The sequence below is a fragment of the Podarcis tiliguerta genome (assembly GCF_965153285.1).
Source record: "Podarcis tiliguerta genome assembly, chromosome: 1".
NCBI lineage: Eukaryota > Metazoa > Chordata > Lepidosauria > Squamata > Lacertidae > Podarcis > Podarcis tiliguerta.
The window spans coordinates 117,794,004-117,815,909 of NC_139534.1; the positions used below are offsets into that span (position 1 = coordinate 117,794,004).

The 21,906-nt window shown below is 43.6% G+C and overlaps 1 protein-coding gene across 1 annotated transcript; it reads left to right on the top strand.

The window, feature by feature from the left end:
- Positions 1-226: 226 nt before the first annotated feature.
- LOC310676155 (cholesterol 24-hydroxylase-like) lies at positions 227-20,200 on the top strand. Its single transcript, XM_083437633.1, has 15 exons — positions 227-660; positions 2,078-2,155; positions 2,781-2,862; positions 4,521-4,594; positions 6,184-6,270; positions 9,798-9,936; positions 10,286-10,396; positions 11,072-11,228; positions 11,880-11,942; positions 12,778-12,850; positions 14,231-14,315; positions 16,013-16,123; positions 16,865-16,953; positions 18,334-18,400; positions 19,207-20,200. Exons 1-15 carry the CDS (start codon positions 524-526, stop codon positions 19,354-19,356), a joined length of 1,503 nt encoding a protein of 500 aa, XP_083293759.1. The 5' UTR covers positions 227-523; the 3' UTR covers positions 19,357-20,200.
- The last annotated feature ends 1,706 nt before the right edge of the window (positions 20,201-21,906 follow it).

The following is a 21,906-nucleotide window of genomic DNA, read 5'->3' on the forward strand; positions in this document are numbered from 1 at the left end:
GCGCGCAATTGCTAACTCAGCTGGAGAGGCACATTCGCAAGCATCCATAACGGTTTCCCCTAGGAAAGAAATAAAAACCCGGTCAGTTTTGTGCAAGTGGTGCTCACATGAACGGTTTCCCCAGCCACTCTGGGCGGCTTCAAACAAAGTATTTAAATACAGTGGTCTGTTGAACATTAAAAGCCTAAACAGGGCTGCCTTCCGAAGTCTTCTAAAAGTCTGGTAGTTGTTCTTCTCTTTGACATCTGGTGGGAGGGCGTTCCACAGGGCGGGTGCCAAGGTGGAAGGAAGGATGCGCGTCCAGCCGCGCGCCCCGGGAAACTGCTGAATGAAGAATTCGGTCCTGCAACTCGTTTAGGATTTCCGCTCGTGGTTTAGAGCGGCCTCTTTACGCAAAGGACCCTCCTGCTCCAGCGTGCGCCCTCCCACATCGAAAGGGCTCTTCTCCTTGCCAAAGCAAAAGAGGAGCGAGGGCATCAGGCGGCGGTATTGAGGCGGCTGCTCTCGGAACCGCCCGGCTGCCATGGGGGCTCTAGCGGTGATCTGGGGCTTGCTGCACCCTCTGCTCGTGGCCCTCCTCGCTGTCTTTGTGTTTTATTGCTGCTACATCAAATCAGTCCACATGAAATACGACCACATCCCCGGCCCCCCCAGGGCGAGGTAAGTGACCGGCCGGAGGAGGTGCTCGGTGGGAGGAGAGAGGGCGCATTGTGGAGATGGGCTGCTTAGAGAAGTTTCCCAGTTGGGGTCCGTGGGCTTCCCTCAGGTGGTCTGCAGTTGTGTGGCTGCGTTAAAATGATCATACCGGTTTCTACTTGTGCTTTTAGGGCTCCTTTTTATTTCTCGTGTTGCATAACAATCTCATTTCAAATTGCAATGCGATAAAATGAGCGGTAAAAAGAAGCAAGAAAAGTACAGTTGAAAGTTGTACAACTTCCAGAAACAGTGTGTTTAAATTGCTACAATGGGCATAAAATTTTAAAAAAAACAACCGATGAGTGTTTCCTAAGCAATTTCCAATTTTCATATGTTATTGGACATTGGCTGCTGTCAGTCCCAACCAGCGTGGCAATGGTCATCAAGAGTGCCCTTATTTAGGGTTCCTCAGGCGGGCAATTCTACTCTCCCCACCCCACAGTTTCCTCCTCTGGCTACAGAACATGATGGATTTTCATTAGGCTAGTTGTGTGTGTATGTGTTGGAAGGGGTCTATTTAGGTTGGCTTTCCCACCTCCAGGATTGTGGCCGCATCCGCACCATGCATTTAAAGCAATGCTCCTTTCCCTAAAGAACCATGGGAACTAGTTTGTTAAGGATTCTGGGAATTGCAGCTGTGCGTTCCCAGAATTCTTTGGGGGAAGCCATGTGCTTTCAACGTGTGCTCAACACATGGTGTGGACCGTGACCCTAACGCTAGGGCCGGCCCTGTTTCCCTGTCTACAGTCACTAGTGAAGCATAGTGATTTACGGTGTGAACTACAAGCTGGGAAGTTCTGGAGCCACACACTGGCGCCTTTGGCCCAGTCACTATTCTGTCAGGCTCAGCCCCATATTTGCAATAAAAGAATAAGAGTCCTGGCCTATCATACTGGTTTGTTGCAAGGATTACTGACACAGAACTTCTCCAGCCCATGCATGAATGAACCCAGCAATACACGGGAGGGAAAAAAAACACCATTCCTCCTCCTCATGCTCTGTGTGCATGCATTTTTTAAAAAAAATAGTTTTAATTGGAAATTTCAACATAACAATTTATCAAAAACATATCATCCTCATTTCCCCCCCCCTCCCCTGTGTGCATGCATTTTGAGTCTCTTATAGTTTCTGGGGATACATGTTCTTTTGTGGATGTTTTGATGGCCCCTGGGGATACATATCTTTACTGTGGCTTTCTCAGTGTGTGTATATAGCTTCCCTTGGGTCATTATGTTCCTTGTTATAAGACATGCATTGTATTGTGAAATTGGTTGTTGAGGTTGCATAGGAATTCCTGCTCACTTTGACCTTGGTGTTCAACTACTATAAGGAGCACCGAAGGTTTTCATCAAGTCATGCCTGACTTATCTTACCGTTGCAGCTTTTTCTTCGGTCACCTGCCCCTCGTTTGGGGAATGATTAAAAAGCAGGAAGTTTATTACGATCTCTTTAAGCAGTGGTAAGTTATTTTGCGTATTCAGACAGCTCGAAACGAGAGGCTGTGCACTGCATTTACTAGACCAATGTATGGTCGTTAAGACTGCTGGCTGATTTATTTTCCCAGTCCCTCTTTTTAGTTTCCGATTTCCTGTTTGCTTTTGGGGGTGCTTTTTAAAGATGCACTAGAATTGCTATTCAGGGTCCTCCCCTGAGCCTTTAGTTAAAAGCTAAACCTCTCATTAGTGCTTGCAGGTCTTCATCTTGGCTGTGCACAGATACGTAAGTACATGGTATAAGACACCATGGTACATGGTACATGGTATAAGACACCATGTAGCACACAGTCTGACAACTCACACGCTCAGGGGTGGACCACGGACTGTTCAATTTTGCTGTCTGAGGTGAAAGGGGAAGGCATGAGCTGCCCACTGCCCAATGTCCACATTCCCTTGTTGCCCCAGCCAAAGCCTCTCTTACTGGCGTTGCACAACTGAGGCTCCTGGGTTCTTGCAAGAAGCCCCTGTTGCACAATCTCGCTAGAACTTGGAAGCCGCAGCAGCTGCTTCTCCTTTCTCCTCTGGTGGTGACGGCAGCAGGAGCGCATCCCTGGGTTCTTATTCAATGGTCACTTTTTGTCTTCATAGGGCTGAGGAATATGGACCAGTCCTGCGTTTAAATGCCTTTCACAAAGTTGCATTATTAGTATCAGCCCCTGAAGGAGTAAAGGTACGCTATGAAACATTATCTCTCCTAAGACTGAAAGTGAACGTAGTATGAAAAGAGAAAATGGAGCTCATTTTCACAACTGAAATGGCAGACGTGCAAATGAGCAAATCAAATGCTATTTTGGCTATTGGAATTGTCCGTTCCTCACATGCTTCAGTCAGGCTGTTGACTGTTTTTTAAAAAAAGGCAAAAAAAATGTTTTTAAAGCACATTCTTCCCTTTTAATTGTGTTTTGATTTTTTAAAGTAGCATTTTTATCCAATTCAAAATTATTCTAGGGGTGGCTGGCTCTTTTGAGTGGAGTGGGGGGACATCAACTAGTCAGAACTGTGTACAACTTCTCCTTTAAACTTGTAGAACAATCTACAAGTACGTCTCCACAGGAGAGGAATAGGTATGTTTTGACTAAGTTCAGTGAAAGTGCTTCCAGTTTAGGCCCTCACTATCCTAAAAATAACTACAATATTTTTTATTTTAATGAAATGCAATCTTTGGCGATCACTCGTAGCTGAGTAAGGTTGTCTTCCATAAACACGGTTTTAACAATGAGTCCATAAGTGACTGTGGAGGCCAATTCTGGATCCACACATCCTTCCACAGCAGGGACATTGGTTTCCGGGTGGGAGTTGATCACAGTGAGGGTTTGCCAAACGTGCCTTCCTCTTAGCGCGTTTCTCCCTTGCATCGTGAGTTCAAGTGTCTTCAAAGCCCATGATACCTTTGGTAAAGGCTGTTCTCCAATTGGAGCGCTTGCAGGCAAGTGTTTCCCAATACAATACAAGCAAATCGCCTATTTCCGTGGGGGTTGTGTTCCAGGTCAAAGTGTGCATTGGCCAAGCACACAGAAGCCTGTCCCATTCCATCCCCATTCCTCCCTCTTCCGGGTTGAAAAGGACCCATGCATCAACGGTTGCATGTCAGTTGCCCATGCCTAAAATGGTTGCTACCTGTACAATACAATAATATTGCATGTAACCTAAATCGGAAGTGTATTGCTCTCTCTGAAATGGTAGTATCTGAGAAAACAATGCCATGCTGGCTGGCGCTAATGGGAACTGGAGTCCAACAAGCTCTGGAGAGCCACAGCTTGGCCACTTTAAAGCTAATTTATATGGGATTGCATCAACCCTGTCCCAAACTGAAACTTAACCAGAGGCTAGCATTCTTGACACTAAACGTTTGTTTTTTAAAATATCCCCTTGAAAATCTATAGCTCTTTTCCCATTATTATTTTTTTGTCTGTGTACAGTGGTGCCCCGCAAGACGAATGCCTCGCAAGCCGGAAAACCCGCTAGACGAAAGGGTTTTCCGTTTTGGAGGTGCTTCGCAAAACGAATTTCCTATGGGCTTGCTTCGCAAGACGAAAATGTCTTGCGAGTTCCTGCGGTTTTTTCCCCCCTCCCCCCCCTTTTTCCCAAGCCTCTAAGCTGCTTAACAGCTGATCCACTAAGCCGCTTATCAGCTGATCCGCTAATAGCGCTAAGCCGCTAATAGCGCTAAGCCGCTAAGCCGCTAACGGGCTTGCTTCGCAAGACGAAAAAAACCGCAAGATGAAGAGACTCGCGGAACGGATTCTTTTCGTCTTGCGAGGCACCACTGTACTTTATATAACATTAAAGGTATGTACTGGAACATTGACTGAACAGATTTCATCTTAGGTGTACTTGACATCACCAGAATACCCAAAGGACCCCATGGTATACCGTGGTCTTCATGATATGTATGGCGTAAGGTAAGTAACATATGGGGTAAAGGTAAAGGTAAAGGGACCCCTGACCATTAGGTCCAGTCGTGACCAACTCTGGGGTTGCGACGCTCATCTCGCTTTATTGGCTGAGGGAGCTGGCGTGCAGCTTCCGGGTCATGTGGCCAGCATGACTAAGCCGCTTCTGGAGAACCAGAGCAGCGCACAGAAACGCTGTTTACCTTCCCACGGAGCAGTACTTATTTATCTACTTGCACTTTGACGTGCTTTTGAACTGCTAGGTTGGCAGGAGCAGGGACCGAGCAACGGGAGCTCACCCCATCGCGGGGATTCAAACCGGCAACCTTCTGATCAGCAAGTCCTAGGCACTGTGGTTTAATCCACAGCGCCACCCGCGTCCCTTAACATATGGGGTAAAACAATCCACTAATCAGCCAAGGCTATCTGTTTTCAGAAAGTGAGTCAAAGCTACTAGCACGAGGTTAACATGAAACACTCTTGCTTAATTCATCTAGTCAACCCCCTGCAATGCAGGAAATGCAATACAGGAAATGCATTTAATTGTTCCTAGCAACTCACTGGTACTTAATAAGCCATTTCTTGGTTTTATTTGGTTCTCAGTTAACAAAGTAATATATTCCTGAATTATCAAGGGAGTCTCACGTACATGCAGAATGTGCTACCTTTGTTTCGGTTGGCCCTCTCGCTTCCAGACTATAGCTATGAGTCCATCTGTGTTTGGCATTATGGGGAATTATCAGGCTGCAATAAAAATTACCGTACTAGGAATTGGGAAGGCAAGCCAGCATGAGCCTGTGGCATGTTTATCATCCTCATACACACCTTGAATAGCTATCAGAACCAAGTTTAAAAAAGACCCAGCAAAGGAAGAATGGGTACAAAAACTTATGGAATATGCAGAAATGGCAAAACTTACCAGAAGAATAAGAAATCAAGATAACAAACTTTTTATAAAAGAATGGAAATGGTTTATTGAATATTTACAGATAAATTGCAAACAAATAAAGACTTTGGCAGGATTATTGCAATAACCTGCAGTTTCATAAGAGTATATATTTAAAGAAGAAGAATAAATGAGCAAATTCAGTTACAGTGGTACCTCGGGTTACATACGCTTCAGGTTACAGATGCTTCAGGTTACAGACTCCGCTAACCGAGAAATAGTACCTCGGGTTAAGAACTTTGCCCCAGGATGAGAACAGAAATCGTGCCGTCACGGCGCAGCGGCAGCAGGAGACCCCATTAGCTAAAGTGGTGCTTCAGGTTAAGAACATTTTCAGGTTAAAAACGGACCTCCGGAATGAATTAAGTACTTAACCGAGGTACCACTGTAATTTGGATATGCAGGAGATATAAAAAATGTAAGGAACCGCAGAAAGAGGGGGAAGGAAGTCAAGTTTGAAATGTTGAAATGACTGTATCAGTGAAATGTATTAAAAAGTTGTTTAAAAAAAGAACCAAGTTAAACAAACAAACAAACAACCCCATGGCCTTTAGAAGCAAACTAGAGCATTCCCAGAGGGGGAGAGGAATAGAACCATGACCTCTGAACCAGGCATAAAATAATGCTATTTTTCTGTTACTGCCTTTTTCAGATTTCTAGGGCAGGGCTTGTCGGCTGTTCCTGACTACAACCATTGGCACAACCAGAGGAGAATCATGGACCCGGCCTTCAAGCCAACGTGAGGCAAAAACAATTGTTTGAAATAGGCTGCCTGTTTCTCTTCAGGAGATTCCGTTGGCCTCAGTCTGTCTTGCTAAACGTACAGCCCATTCTGAACGGGTTTACTGTGAGAAGCAAATCTTCCCTTCGGTTCAGTGTTCCTTTGTTCCTTGTGACAATGTCCAGAGACTTTTTTTGTTACATCCTTGTAATTATGCTGGTTGGGATCCAAACCCAGCGCAGGGTGGGCCAGTTCTGAGGGGGGGGGAAAGCAGCAGGTGGTCACGGTGGCACTCCAAAAACTGTGTTTGTTGACTTGTGTAAAATAAGGGTAGAATATACTCTGTGGATCAGGATTAATTTCATTCTAAAGTTGGTGTAACTGAAAGCCCAAGGGCTATCTATCGCAAATGGCTGAAAGCCCGAGGGCTATCTATCGCAAGTGACTGTCAGAGGAAAAAACAGCCCCAATGCATGTTTTCCAGAGATAAATCATTTCAGTTGATGCTGTGTCATGCAGATGTGCAAGAGTTATAGCACAGTTTTATGAAAGAGCAGCCTCTTAGCCATAGCTGTCAACTTTTCCCTTTTCTTTTCCCTTTTTTCCCTTTTCTTGCAAGGAATCCTATTGGAAAAAAGGGAATTTCCCTTAAAAAAGGGGAAATGTTGACAGCTATGCTCTTGGCAGGGTGGTTCCCTGGAACATTCTCCCCTCATAAGCTTTATTTATTTCATTCCATTTACGAATTGCGCCCAAAGAAATATTTCAAAGCAAATTAACCATAAAAGCAATCACAACAATTTGTTGTATTTTTTTTAATAATATTTTTATTAAAGTTTTTACATAAAAAAGAGAAAAAAACAACAACAAATACATAGACAAATACAAAAATACCAAACCACAAAAAACAACAATACAAAAAAGAAAAAAGAGAAAAAACAAATAAAAACAATTCCAGTTTCATAATATTCCTTGCATTTACTTATTTCCCAGACTTCCCCACACCTCTCCTCACTGTATTCCAGATCTTATATTTGATCAGCAAATCCCTTCCCTCTATATTATCCAATCTTTATCTTAATCTTACTATCTTAATACTGATATCTCTTAATCTCCTTAGAATCTTTATATATTAAACCTTTAGATTTTACAACTTTTAACCTTTGAAGTCTCTATACTCCTTCACCACTTTATTACTAATACCCTTTTACGTTCCATCCGATGTCATCTAACATTCATTAATCTTATAATAATCTTATAATATTTCTGTAGATAGTCTTTAAATTTCTTCCAATCTTCTTCCACCGTCTCTTCTCCCTGGTCTTTATACAATTTGTTGTATAAAAGCAGTTAAAACTATTTTACACAGTAAAGCTATTTCATTATTAAGAACAACTTCAAATCTGCACTGTGAGGAAAAAAATATCACATTAAAATGCCCTTTAAGCCAATATGGGCAGCACCTGTCTAATCCGTCACGGAAGGGAGTTCCAAAATGTACACTGTAATAAAGTACCCTCTGTGTCCATGCCTCTATGTGTTGATAGTGCTGTCGTAATTCTTCTGAAAGTGCTGAGGGCCTTCTAAACTCTTTAGACGTTATGGATTGTGCCGTTCTGTTTGCAGCCTTTGTGTCTCTGCTTGATTGTCTCTCTGTTTGTTTCCATGTATGAAGCTTGAACCCGGAAGGCTTGTCTCAGGACCACTGCACAGTCCCTGTCTGAAACGCTTCTTAAAATTAAGTGACCATAATTCCCCATAATGCCAAACACAGATGGACTCATAGCTATAGTCTGGAAGCGAGAGGGCCAACCGAAACAAAGGTAGCACATTCTGCATGTACGTGAGACTCCCTTGATAATTCAGGAATATATTACTTTGTTAACTGAGAAACAAATAAAACCAAGAAATGGCTTATTAAGTACCAGTGAGTTGCTAGGAACAATTAAATGCATTTCCTGTATTGCATTTCCTGCATTGCAGGGGGTTGACTAGATGACTCCAACTCTACAATTCCATAATTCTATGAAATGTATTGAGTGCTGATTGGTGAAAAAGGAGGAGGGAATTGAGTTCCCTGAGCACCCCTCAGTTTATTAAGTCTGGGGAGATATTAGAGGTTCTCTTTCCAACTGCTATATTGAGAAGTTTCAGGCAAGAGGAAAGAATTAGGATACAATTTCGCTTTCTGGTTCACCAGACCTTCTCTCCTTTCCCTGCCCCTAAATCTCTCAAGTGCTCAGATTTACTAGTCTCAGTGTCAGGATCGTTAGCAATTAATTGCACCGTGTAGGATGGTTTCAGGACGATGGAGGAGTGTCATTTTTTTTCCTTCCCACCCTCTTTGTGAGAAACTCTATGAGCTACAAATCAATGCCAGGGAACAGGCTCAGGAATGTGTGTTTCGGTCAGGGCCGGATTTAGGTTTGATGAGGCCCTAAGCTACTGAAGGGCCCTTTATATGTCCAGCTGTCCTTTGTCAACAACAAATTGTTGTTGTTTTTTTGTGTTGAATATATGCTATATGGTATTTTATGGACCTAATAGGTATCCAAAGCCATTTGCATATAACAAAATAGAAACCTGCACAACACAAAACACTGTTGCTGTATGTAGGTTTTATTTTATTTGTTTTTTATCTTATATTTTGGAAATGTACACCCAGTTTTTTTCCCTTTAATTTTTTTTGGGGGCCCCCAAGAGAGTGGGGTCCTGAGCTATAGCTTGTTTAGCTTATATGTAAATTGGGCACTGCTCTTGGTATATATACAGTGGTACCTTGGGTTACATACGCTTCAGGTTACATACACTTCAGGTTACAGACTCCGCTAAGCCAGAAATAGTGCTTCAGGTTAAGAACTTTGCTTCAGGATGAGAACAGAAATCGGGCTCCCGCAGTGCAGCAGGAGGCCCCATTAGCTAAAGTGGTGCTTCAGGTTAAGAACAGTTTCTGGTTAAGAACGGACCTCCGGAATGAAATAAGTACTTAACCCGAGGTACCACTGTGTTCTCCTGCTCTGGAGGGTAAGACCTTAACCAATGGCTTTAAGTTACAAGAAAGGCAATTCCAACTAAACATCAGGAAGAACTTTCTAACAGTAAGACCTGTTAAGCAGTGGAACAGACTCCCACAAGAGGTTGTGGACTCTCCTTCCTTGGGGGTTTCTAAGCAGAGGTTGGATGGCCATCTGTCATGGATCCTTTAGCTGAGATTCCTGCCTTGCAGGTGGTCGGACTAGATGGCCCTTTGGCCCCCTTCTATGGGTTCTTTGGGTGGATGGGAGGGCTAAGGGATATCCTTCTTCTCATTGCCTTCACCAGATCTGTTTTGTACAGAATGCACAGTGTGTTAACATGTGTGTGCTTGTACTCCTGAGTGTCATACGTGTGTGTGTGTGTGTGTGTGTGTGTGTGTGTGTAGGAAGGTATGTGGATGTGCATACTTGGGGGAAACTTGTGCATGCATTTTGTTCACAATGGATGGCTCCAGCTTGCAATTATAATTTTGTTTCATTGACATTTGTATCCCTTTTTTGATTGCCCAGTTACTTGATGGGGTTGATGGGAACTTTTAATGAAGTAGCAGAAGAGCTTATGGAGGTGTTGGAGAAAAAAGGCACTGGAGCAAATGGAGTGGATGTGATGAGCCTGCTGAGACGCATGACGTTGGACATCATTGCAAAGGTACTCATCGGATGAATTTCTCATTTCCATTAATGAGCAGGGGACGCCTCTTAACACAGATGCCAACACACTGGGCCACAGCCAAACACAAAGTGCAAAGCATAAGTTTAATAAAGGAATGCAAGAGCAAAGTGCTGAGAATCCTTCGGATATCCTGGCCCCAGATTGTTTAGGTTATTATAGCTCAAAACCTGAACTTTGGAGGCCCTCCTCTTAGCAAATGGAACCACCTGTCTCTTCTGCAAAATCAGGGAATGTAACGGCCTCAGTTGGCATGAAAGAGAACTGACAGCTATAAGTAACATTCAGAACTTTGACAAATCTTCTATTTTTTCTTAATGTTCATCAGGTGGCTTTTGGCCTAGAATTGAAGACCTTGCATGATGACCAGACTCCTTTTCCTCGTGCTATACTTATGGTTACAAAAGGACTGAGCACTTCCCGCATTCCTTTTTTTGAGGTCAGTGCAGGCTTTTCTCAAACACTCTCCCTGTCCAATGCTGAAGTTATTGCCTCCCAAGCTAATTCAGAATGGGAGGGAGAGGGTAATGTGAAATTCTGAGATCGGACTTATTTTGCAGGAGTGGTTGTAAGTTCCAGGAGTCTCAAAATGGGGACCGTGACATTGGGACCCTAGTATCTTGGGCGATATCACTATGAAACCTTCCTTTTGCTTCTTAATTTTTCATTTCACTTTTAATTTGTAAAGCCCCTTTCTATATTGCTATACACAAGGCAGTTTACAAGCTGAAAAGGCAACAAAATATTCAACAGAGATCACACACCATCTAACAAGCTGATTCAATACAAAGAAGTCATAATAAAAAAATAACTTTGAAAATAAGCAACTTATATCAAATAAAGTAATATTCAATAATCCCATAATAGTAAGCAACGAAATTGAACACCAGCAAATAATAATTAACCAGAAATTCAATCTTAACACTTACAATAAATCATTACTAAACTATAATCAAGAAAAATAGCAGCAAGGCATCATGCATAAAATGCCAAAATACATACAAAACCATGTAATTTATTTTTCTATTAATGTAAATAAAATCCATGAACTCTTCCTGTGCTGCGTTTATGTTTTATGCCGGCATTCTCATGACAATGCCTATTATTTGTGCAGTATTTGCCATGGAACAGGAAAGTAGTTAAAGAGATTCAGGAAAGCGTAAGGTTGCTGCGAAATACTGGAAAGGAGTGCATTGACCAGAGGCAGAAGGCCATGAAGAATGGAGAAGAGATCCCATTGGATATTCTCACTCAGATACTGAAAATGCAAGGTAATATACACAATGTAAGATAGTCTTAAGCAATTCCAATTATGAAATGCTCTGGGGTTGCTTTGCTGTAGCCCCTAGGGTATTGGGATCCAGATTTTTTTTGTTTGTTGTTTAGTCGTGTCAGATTTTTCATGACCCCATGGACAGGAGCATGCCTGGCACTCCTGTCTTCCACTGCCTCCCGCAGTTTGGTCAAACTCATGCTGGTAGCTTCGAGAACACTGTCCAACCATCTCGTCCTCTCTCGTCCCCTTCTCCTTGTGCCCTCCATCTTTCCCAACATCAGGGTCTTTTCCAGGGAGTCTTCTCTTCTCATGAGGTGGCCAAAGTATTGGAGTCTCAGCTTCAGGATCTGTCCTTCCAGTGAGCACTCAGGGCTGATTTCCTTCAGAATGGATAGGTTTGATCTTCGATATACTGGTTCTTAATAAGCAGGACTATTTATTGCATAATTCTGGTATTTCTGATGAGGTGGGGGGGGTTGTTGTTTTAGGTGGGTTTTTTTTGTTTTGTTCCTGCGACGTTTGCTTGACTATTGAGGTCACATCTCCCCATCTACATAATATCTATATTGTATTTTTGGAATGTCTTGGAATTTGCCCACCTTCAAAGAGGTGTCTCAGCCTTGTGCTTTACTGCCTGTCTTGACAGATCAGGAAGGGAACTATGACGAAGAAAATTTGCTGGACAATTTTGTCAACTTCTTCTTTGCAGGTTGGTAGATGTTTTGCTTTTTGAAATGAAATATACAATCACGCCCCCCCCCCCCATGGACCGAGGAAGTTCTGCAGGCAGAAATGGGCTTTTTACATGTCCAACCAATGTATATGCCAATTAGCTGCCTTTCCATCTGCAGTATGGGCCCTCTATTTGTGGGCTGCGTTTTCAGACAGATCACACACAAAGCAGTTCATAAAACATTCACTTGGGCCCAATTGAACTAGCTGGATTATATTGAGCAGCTACTTTCCCTAGATGGGGGAACCTTCAGTCTACAGGCCAATATTGACACACCAAGTGGTCTAATTTGGCCTGTGCAGCCATTTTGCCCAGACAGCGCCCATCTCTCCATGAGTTGTCCTAACTAGTGACATAACCTGATGGCTGGGAGGACAGAGTTATTACATCCTGCATTGGTTGTGCACCTTGTTCCTAGCAAGGAACAGGATCATGCAGGCAAGGAGCAGGGTTTAATCCCTGCTCATCAAGTGATGAGCAGGAATCAAAACTCTTTGCATTTATTTGCTAAGTGAACGTGTGCGCCCATGGTGGGAAGGGTGGTGGCCACAGCTGGAGAGCCACCCCCACCATCAATGCTGCTGCCTACCTTGTTGCTTAAATGAGAAGCAGAGCTGTTTCAAAGAGGGCACTGAGCTCTTAAGAAAAGAGTAACATTTTATTCCAACTACAACATAGCCAGAAGGTAGCTGACTTGAGAGGTAAATAGCAAGGAACACTTCCACACCAAACTACTCAAGTTTCTGAAATTGTGATGTTTAGTTTTATTCCTATCTCCCTGCCCTACCCAATTAGATTCTCTATCCTGCAGGTCATGAAACTACTGCTAATCTGTTGTCATTCACCATAATGGAGTTGGGGCGGCACCCTGAGATTGTTGCAAAGTAGGTAAACAGCCTTGTCTGCTTCGTCTCTTTTTCATTGTTTCCTTAACTTGTCTGTGATTATAGTTTCAGCAGATTGCGATGTCTTGTTTTCATTTTTTCCAAGGTTTCTGACTTGTGGGGCTGTGCAGAGGAGAATAGTTCACACCATCTTGTTGTTGTTGTTGTTGTTGCTGTTGTTTACATAGGAACAGTCCTGGCCATATTTAAATACTTGTCCATATGGACACCTGGAATGTATGGACCAGGTCATGGTTATTGTCACCTGAAATTAATCACAGTAATACCTTTTCCCAGCCTGTACAGTCTTGAGAATGGCTATTGACTTTGCATCTGGGATTGCTTGGTTTTATCCATGCTAACTTTTATCCATATGAGCAAAAGATGGTCGGGACCATTTGTACAAAAATGACCCCTAAGACCTTGCATACTCAAAAAGAGTACAACCATCATCCCCAGCTACTCTGGGCTGCTTCCAACAAAATATAAAAATAATAATATGTCAAACATTAAAAACTTCCCGATGCAGGTCTGCCTTCAGATGTCTCCTAAAAGTTGTTTAAAGGTTTTTAGCTTTTAAAGCACAGTTACCATTTGCCCATCAGATTCACGTGGTTATATGAATGTTTAGTCCCTCCAGATTGCTATTTTCCGCATAAGAAAGGAACAGCTGTCAATAATATAAATTGCAAGAAAATATGAGTAGTCTCTTTTACAAGATGTAGCAGTCCAGTTCATTTTTAGACTGTCTGTCTATCTGTCTGACAACCATTCTTTCCCCAGTTAAACTCTTTCAAGCGGGGAGTGAAACATATGTTTTTACTGAATCTGCTAAGGGCTCTTCCAAAATTGACTTTGTTGTTGTTGTTGTTTAGTCGTTCAGTCGTGTCCGACTCTTCGTGACCCCATGGACCAGTGCACGCCAGGCACTCCTGTCTTCCACTGCCACCCGCAGTTTGGTCTTCATGTTTGTAGCTTCGAGAACACTGTCTAACCATCTCATCCTCTGTCGTCCCCTTCTCCTTGTGCCCTCCATCTTTCCCAACATCAGGGTCTTTCCCAGGGAGTCTTCTCTTCTCATGAGGTTGCCAAAGTATTGGAGCCTCAGCTTCATGATCTGTCCTTCCAGTGAGCACTCAGGGCTGATTTCCTTAAGAATGGATAGGTTTGATCTTACCACTCTACAAATGTAAGCTGTGTCTTCACCTTAAGTGTAGTCCCTTGGACCTCAGTCCATCTGTCCATTCACAGTGGAACCATTGACCATTTTGCCAGTATAAGGACAATAAATCCTGATCTTTTCAAATACAGAAATCTTACCTTTTAGCAGAAATGATCAGTGGTCATTATTTGACTAAAGCTTCTGTTTTTCCTTCTTAGGCTTCAGGAGGAAGTAGACAAGGTCATTGGTAGGAACAGAGACGTTGTCTATGAAGATCTTGGGAATCTCAAATACTTATCACAGGTACAAGTGAATAACAAAGCCACAGATAACCTAGAGCTCTTCCACATAGTCCTTGCTATGCCTTAGGGCAGCTGGAAAGAATAACACATTGGTTTCCAAATGAAACTTAAAGCCTAGTTCTTAGTATCTTTCTAAGCAAAAGATGTCTCAGATATGGTAAGGAAGATGTTCCAGGATTCTTGCAGAGAAATCTTATAAGAACTTGTAACTGTTGTGTGAAATCTGAGCAGCAATGTTAACACAATGTGATACGTCTCATTAGCAAAAATCTTCAACGTGGCTATGTGGGGCTTCCCTTGAGGCTAGCCTGGGAACTGGCGCAGAATTGGGCAGTTAGGTTGCTGAATGGAGTGGCCTATCACAAGCATGTTACACCTTTGTTCAAGGAGCTACACTGGTTGCCAATTTGCTACCAAGCCACATTTAAGGTGTGACTGAGATGTAAAGTTGAGATGCATATATTGTTCCACACCACTCCTAGCTCGGTTGATCAGTGTGAGATTCCAAGGGTTGCAGGCGTTCTTTGACCCAGTGTCTATGTTTCCTTTTGGACAATGAGGCACAGCAGAAACTGTGGCGTCATTATGATATATGGTTTATTTACACAAATATACAACCTGAGTCTACCATGGAGGGATTTCCAGCATTACATTCCAAGAGATTCTGGCTTCTGCCCTAGCCACAACATTGGATTCAAAATAGACATCAGCATGCTGATTTGACTCTCTCTCCAGCACACTGCTTATGAACTCTGCTCCTTTACTCCTTACTGCCATTCTAAACTCTAACTTTCCCTAAAATACTGGCATTGTCTTTTAAACTAAACCCTACGTTGAGGGAGGGACCAAACCCACACACCTGGAAATGAGATTTGCCCTTTCATCCTTTGTGTCGCCTATATGGCCCATCCCCAGGCTAACACTCAAAAGGAAATTACCTGCTTTTACGCTTGGCTTAATTAAATGATTAACAAGGTCTAGCACATGGTTTAAATCACAGTTTCCCAAACTTGGGTCTCCAGTTGTTTTTGGATTACAACTCCCATCATCCCTTGCTAGCAGAACTAGTGGTTAGGGATGATGGAAACTGTAGTCCAAAAACAGCTGGAGACCCAAGTTTGGCAAACCCTGGTAAATACACATTGGGTCTGGCCACCAGATAGTTATGCAGATAATTAAGAAAAACATGTTCCATAGTAAAGGGGCCCCTGACCATTAGGTCCAGTCATGGATAACTCTGGGGTTGCGGCACTTATCTTGTTTTATTGGCCGAGGGAGCCGGCATACAGCTTCCGGGTCATGTGGCTAGCATGACTAAGCCGCTTCTGGTGAACCAGAGCAATGCACGGAAACGCCATTTACCTTCCCGCCGGAGCGGTACCTATTTATCTACTTGCACTTTGACGTGCTTTCGAACTGCTAGGTTGGCAGGAGCAGAGACCGAGCAATGGGAGCTCACCCCATCGGGGGGATTCGAACCACCGACCTTCTGATCAGCAAGCCCTGGGCTCTGTGGTTTAACCCACAGCGCCACCCATGTCCCTATGTTCCATAGTAGTCATCTGGTAATCCGTGTTAATTTTTGAATTTTTATCATTTTAAGTTTTGTAAACCACTTCGATTTCCAAACAAGACAAAACAAAATGGCGGTCAACAAGTATGTCTTATAAATATATAAATCAATTTTCAACTTCTCAGGTTCTCAAAGAAGTCTTGCGGTTGTATCCACCGGCTGCAGCCACTCTGCGCTTGTCGGGAAAGGAAAACGTCATTGAAGGAATCAGAATTCCAGAAAACACCACCCTGATTGTGAGTCTGTTGAATGGATATGGCCATGAGTGGTTATCTCGAATGCAATGGACTTCAATACCAAACCTGTCTAATGGCATCACTGATACCTTCTCTGTATTAAAAGAACAACACTGGTTGTTCCATTTTATTCTTAGGATATATGCATGTCATATCTCGGTAGAAAGGTGATGGTCAGGCAATAACTGTTACGGGAGTATTGCACTTGTTGGGTGTTAACTGTAGTCACTGTGGTCTGCTGGAAAGCTTCTCCTGCAAGTTAGAGCATGGGGCTCTTAATCTCATAATCATGGGTTTTAACCCCACATTGGGCAAAAGATTCCTGCATCACAGTAGGTTGGACTAGATGATCCTCATTGTCTCTTCCAACTCTATAATTCTATGACGTTTCAAAGATCTCAGAAACCTGTTCCACAGTAATTCGGAGCAGGCTTTTCACTGTGGCTACCCTTGTTTTATGGAACAGCGTCCCTGTCATGATACAACGAACACCCACTACCTGCACTTTCGGGAAACAATTGATGACATTTTTGCTCCGGCAGGCTTTCCCAGCTGCATGAATGGGTCTTTGCCAGGATTCCACAAAGAGAAATCACACCCAGCAAATGCCATGGATGTGATTTGAGCAATATGGGCTTGGGTAAAAGATGAATGCCTGGGGAAATATGTCTAGATGTAATGAAAGCATTGCAGTCAGCTATACATTTGCCTCTTTTTGAAGTGTGCCTCTCCTCTTTGCAGTTCTGCACCTATGTCATGGGACGTCTGGGAAAATTTTTCCATGATCCACTTGTCTTTGACCCTGACCGTTTTAACAGAGACCAGCCAAGGTGAATGTACTATATTGTTTATTTTTTACCATGGTGTGTTTACTACTAAGAAACCCAGATTTAAAGCAATGGTTTGTTGTTGGCTTACAAATCTTAATTTGTTTTAACTGCTTTGTTTTAACCCACCTTACATACTTACATACTTATAGGGACGCGGGTGGCGCTGTGGGTTAAAGCCTCAGCGCCTAGGGCTTGCCGATCGAAAGGTCGGCGGTTCGAATCCCCGTGGCGGGGTGCGCTCCCGCTGTTCGGTCCCAGCGCCTGCCAACCTAGCAGTTCGAAAGCACTCTCGGGTGAAAGTAGATAAATAGGGACCGCTTACTAGCGGGAAGGTAAACGGCGTTTCCGTGTGCGGCTCTGGCTTGCCAGAGCAGCGATGTCACCCTGGCCACGTGACCCGGAAGTGTCTTCGGACAGTGCTGGCCCCCGGCCTCTTTGAGTGAGATGGGCGCACAACCCTAGAGTCTGTCAAGACTGGCCCGTACGGGCAGGGGTACCTTTACCTTTACCTTTACCTTTACATACTTACCAAGCTACAAAGGTTCAAGGCAAGAGCAACTGGAAGACTAACCAAACCAAGGTTTGTTTGTCTGCAGAACAACTCATGATCAACTCATGATTTGTTAAACAAACCATGGCTTAGTATTATATGAGAGCTAGGCTAGCAGCAGCCAACCCAGTCTTTGAGATCTGCAAGGAGGGCTTACTGATCACTGTACAGAAGCCTTACGTCATGAACATTTCTGACATTTCCTACAAGGCCTCCTAAAACCCTAAGAATTAGCTTTTTTTGGAGATTTTTTTGTTTGCTTTAATGTTATCTGCATTGCAAATTGCCCTGTGGGTTTGGCAAAGAGCCGTCTATTAATATATTCAATAAATGATAATGCATTTCATGTAAATACTGGGAGACTGGTGAATGCTGACATTTACTGGTAATTCTTAGGATTTTAGGAGGCCTGGTAGAAAATGTCAGAAATGTTCATGACCTAAGACTTCTTTAAATGTCCTGTACTTGTATGGTATGTGTGCATTTACTGACAGTACCTCATTGGCTTTAATATTTAGATTTAAATGTCAGATGTTTCTGACATCTCCATGAGTTTCACAATATCTTAAGAGATACCAGTTAGTGCAACTCTTATTAAAGTTGCAAAGTGAGCAGATATAAAAAGTTGAGGCTTCTCTGAAGTCTTCAACAGCACCTAGATCTGGAGAAATTAGCACAAGGAACACTTTATAGCATACAAATAAGTATTTTTCTGTCCTAATCTCTGCAGACCAAGCTACTATTAAAGACGTAGAAATCCCAACACCTATGCAGGACATGTCAACAAAACCACTTTAAGCCACTTTCTTTTATTATTATTATTATTTTAGGCATTACTATTGCTATTTCCCATTTTCCTTGGGTCCCCGTTCCTGTATCGGACAGAAGTTTGCAATGGTAAGCAAGACAATTACTCTTAAAGGGGCATTTAAGGCATTTGGTGCAATCTGTCTAGTGTCTGCAGCGTATGGGGGGGGGGCTGTGTTAAATTTGTAACAGAAATGGTAGGGTATGTGATGGTATAACAGGGGTTTATAGCAGCAGATTTTCCAACTGCACAGAGTCTAAGACATCCCACACCAGGGACGGATCTATATTCATGGTTTTTAACGTTAAGGAAGGGGTATGGAATAAAAATAACAATAATTTATTATTTATACCCCACCCATCTGGCTGGGTTTCCCCAACCACTCTGTGCGGTTTCCAACAAAATATTAAAATACAATAGTCTATTAAACATTAAAAGCTTCCCTAAACAGGGCTGCCTTTAGACCACAGCACCACTCACATCCCTTTAACGTTCATAATGTGTTATTTAAATGTGACAGCAGAGGGTGATGCAGAGCAGAGAGACAGCGTTTTGACAGGTGGGCAGGTGGGGACAAACAAGTTAAAAAATACTTTAATGAAAAAGTATGCCCAGTGATGTTCCAGAACGACATATCTAATATCGTTCTAATAACGTTAAACAGGTCATTGTAGATCCAGCCCAGGATTGGTTTTCTGTGTGTTACAGCAGTCACTCGTGTGGAGTACTGGCACCTGCTTTTTCTGTTGCCTATGGTAGCCATTTTGTGCTGGCACCCGCCCACCACACTATCAATATACTAGCTGGAGTATGTGCCCATTTTCTGCAGCTGCCGCTCTTATGTCCTCTTTGTCCATATGCTTAGTACCCACTCACCGTTTTGTTTGTGTAACAGATGGAAGCCAAAGTAGTCATGGCCAAATTTCTGCAGAGATTTGAATTCCAGCTGGTCCAGCCACAGAGCTTCAGGGTTCGGGATGCCGGCACCCTGAGGCCTTACGATGGCATAGACTGCAGACTGAAACTACGCCATCAGTATGACTGAAAGGGCTACATGGCAAAATGCGTTTCAGAATTTCTGTGGGGCCGCATTGAAAGTGTGTTTGTGCGTGTGAAATTGCTTTTAATCTCGATATATACCGATAGCAAAAGGAAAAATAATAAAAGAGTTCTGAAATCTATAGGCTTTATTTCACCCGGGTCAAAGACCCAGTTTGGCGCCCACAAACCCATGCGCATTTGCATGCACACAGGCTAGGAGCCTCAGTGCCAGGGGTCAGCAAACTTTTTCAGCAGGAGGCCGGTCCACTGTCCCTCAGACCTTGTGGGGGGCCGGACTATATTTTTTTTTTGGGGGGGGGGATGAACAAATTCCTATGCCCCACAAATAACCGAGAGATGCATTTTAAATAAAAGGACATATTCTATTCATGTAAAAACATGTTGATTCCCGGACTGTCCGCGGGCCAGATTTAGAAGGCGATTGGGCCGGATCCGGCCCCCAGGCCTTAGTTTGCCTACCCATGCTCAATGCCATACCTCTGGAGGCTTCACCCGGGGCAAAAAACCTGACTTGCCCCCCCCAATAGCTATGACACTGACCTCTCCTTTGACATATATGAAGAAGCCACCATCACTTGTTTCAAATGTCTTGTAAAGATTTACCTTTTTGCCCACGCTTTCCTTTACCCATAAAAGTGGTCTCTATCTATGTGGTTTTTTGTTTTGTCTTGTTTTTATTTGCTGTTACTGGTTTTTATATATTGCTATTTTATTGGGGTTTAGGTAGTATTTTTGTTTGTTTGTTAATACTGTATACTGTATCGCATAGTGATTTTTAAAATGTTATGCAGTTACTTTTAATTAAATGATAAATAAAATAATGAAAACAATGGATAACGGCATGGTGTTGGGTGCTCTTTAAAAAGCAGTGAATGAAACGCAAAAGAAAAAAAGGCAACTGTGGAAACACCCAGATCTATAATATTGGGCTGCAGCCAACGTTCTCTGTCTGCTAGCACAAAGGAGCATTTGCAGTGCTGTGGAGGGCAAGGGAAGGGCACTGGGAGAAATCAAGGGGTGCATATGTCAGTCTTCTCCCTTCTCACTGTACTCAAACGTCTCCCTCTTCCATTCCTCAGCTGCCTTAGGTGAGAGAGATAAAAGATGTGGAGCCCTCAAATATTTCATGGTAACTTCACGCAATGCATTTCACTTCTGGTGCCTTGTGTTGTCCTCAGCATGAAGTTCCCCGACTCGATATAGTAATTTAGAACAAATATTTCAAATGATAAGTGAACACCCATATTGGTACAACTTCCATCAACGGAACCTTCTTTTAACTGAACAAGCTAAGTGACAGGTTCTTTCTTAGGTGTCAGGGAACTGCCATCGGAACAGGAGGAGGTGAGAGGGCTCCCGGATGATGGTGGAGAGGGTCTCAGTAGGAGGGGGGATAGCCCATACGCTGGGGAAGGAAATCAGCGCAACACCAGTGGAGAAGGGGAGGAGATAGAGGAAGCGGAGAGTTGGCTCCAGGACTCTTCGCAGGAGACAAGCGGAGAGGGGACAAGTGCTCCGTTGCCCGCGGCCACAGTGCGCAAAAAAACTTTCGCGCAGGCAACGGGGGAGGAGACTGGGCGTGAAGCAGCTTTTATGTTGGAAGCGTTTTAAGAAACGCCCACTAACGGATTCTGCCAGCGACTGAGGCAGCCACGAGAGAGAGGCTGCTCTCTCGGAAAGGGTTCAACCATGCAAGATAGTCACAAGTAAAGGCAACTTACGCACAAGCAATCCCTAGAACCATTACATTAGGATTCTATTCATCTTTGTTTGTTGTAGACATCCATCTGTCTCAAGAGGTCACTGAAGTGACTTCCTTGGTGTGCAAGCCTCGGCAGTGGGTGTGGAGTACCTGGGCTGCTCAGATGACCTCCCTCTTGGCCTCACTGATGTCGTCCAAAGGGAAGCAGAGCAATACGCTTGGCACCAGCTTGGCTGCAGGAGTTGCCAGGAAGGAGGTGTACAAGGTGCCACCCAACTGTCTTAAAGACTCCACTCTGGATTTGTGTTGGGTTTACTCATTGACCTTCTCCTCTCCCGGAGATATCCTGCAGCACAGCAGAGGTTTGAGACCAGAGTTTTCCTTCTGCTAGATGGGCTACCTTCCCAGGTTGCCAAGCCCCATCTGCCCCTCATTTCCCTCTACAGCATGTGCAGAAACCACCTCCTTAACTGTTAGACCCACTGTTGGTCTCATCCTCTCAATCTGCCAGAGCCTGTCTTCACATGCAAGGAAAGTCCCTAAGTCACCAAGGGTTTAAGGCCTATTGGCTACCCTCACCTGGTTTAGCTGTCCAGTTGAAGATGTTCCAGGTGTGGTCGCTGTCACATGCCAACAGCTTCTAGAAGTCACAGGTGAGAGCCAAGTGCAAGGTGGAGACCAAAGGTGGACAAACTACCTCAGAAGGAGCATGATGGGGACATCAGAGGTACTGTCCGTCCCTTAAAACGCCATATACCCCCAATGCATCTTAAAAAGCAGAGACATCACCTTGCCAACAAAGGTCCGTATAAGTTAAAGCTATGGTTTTCC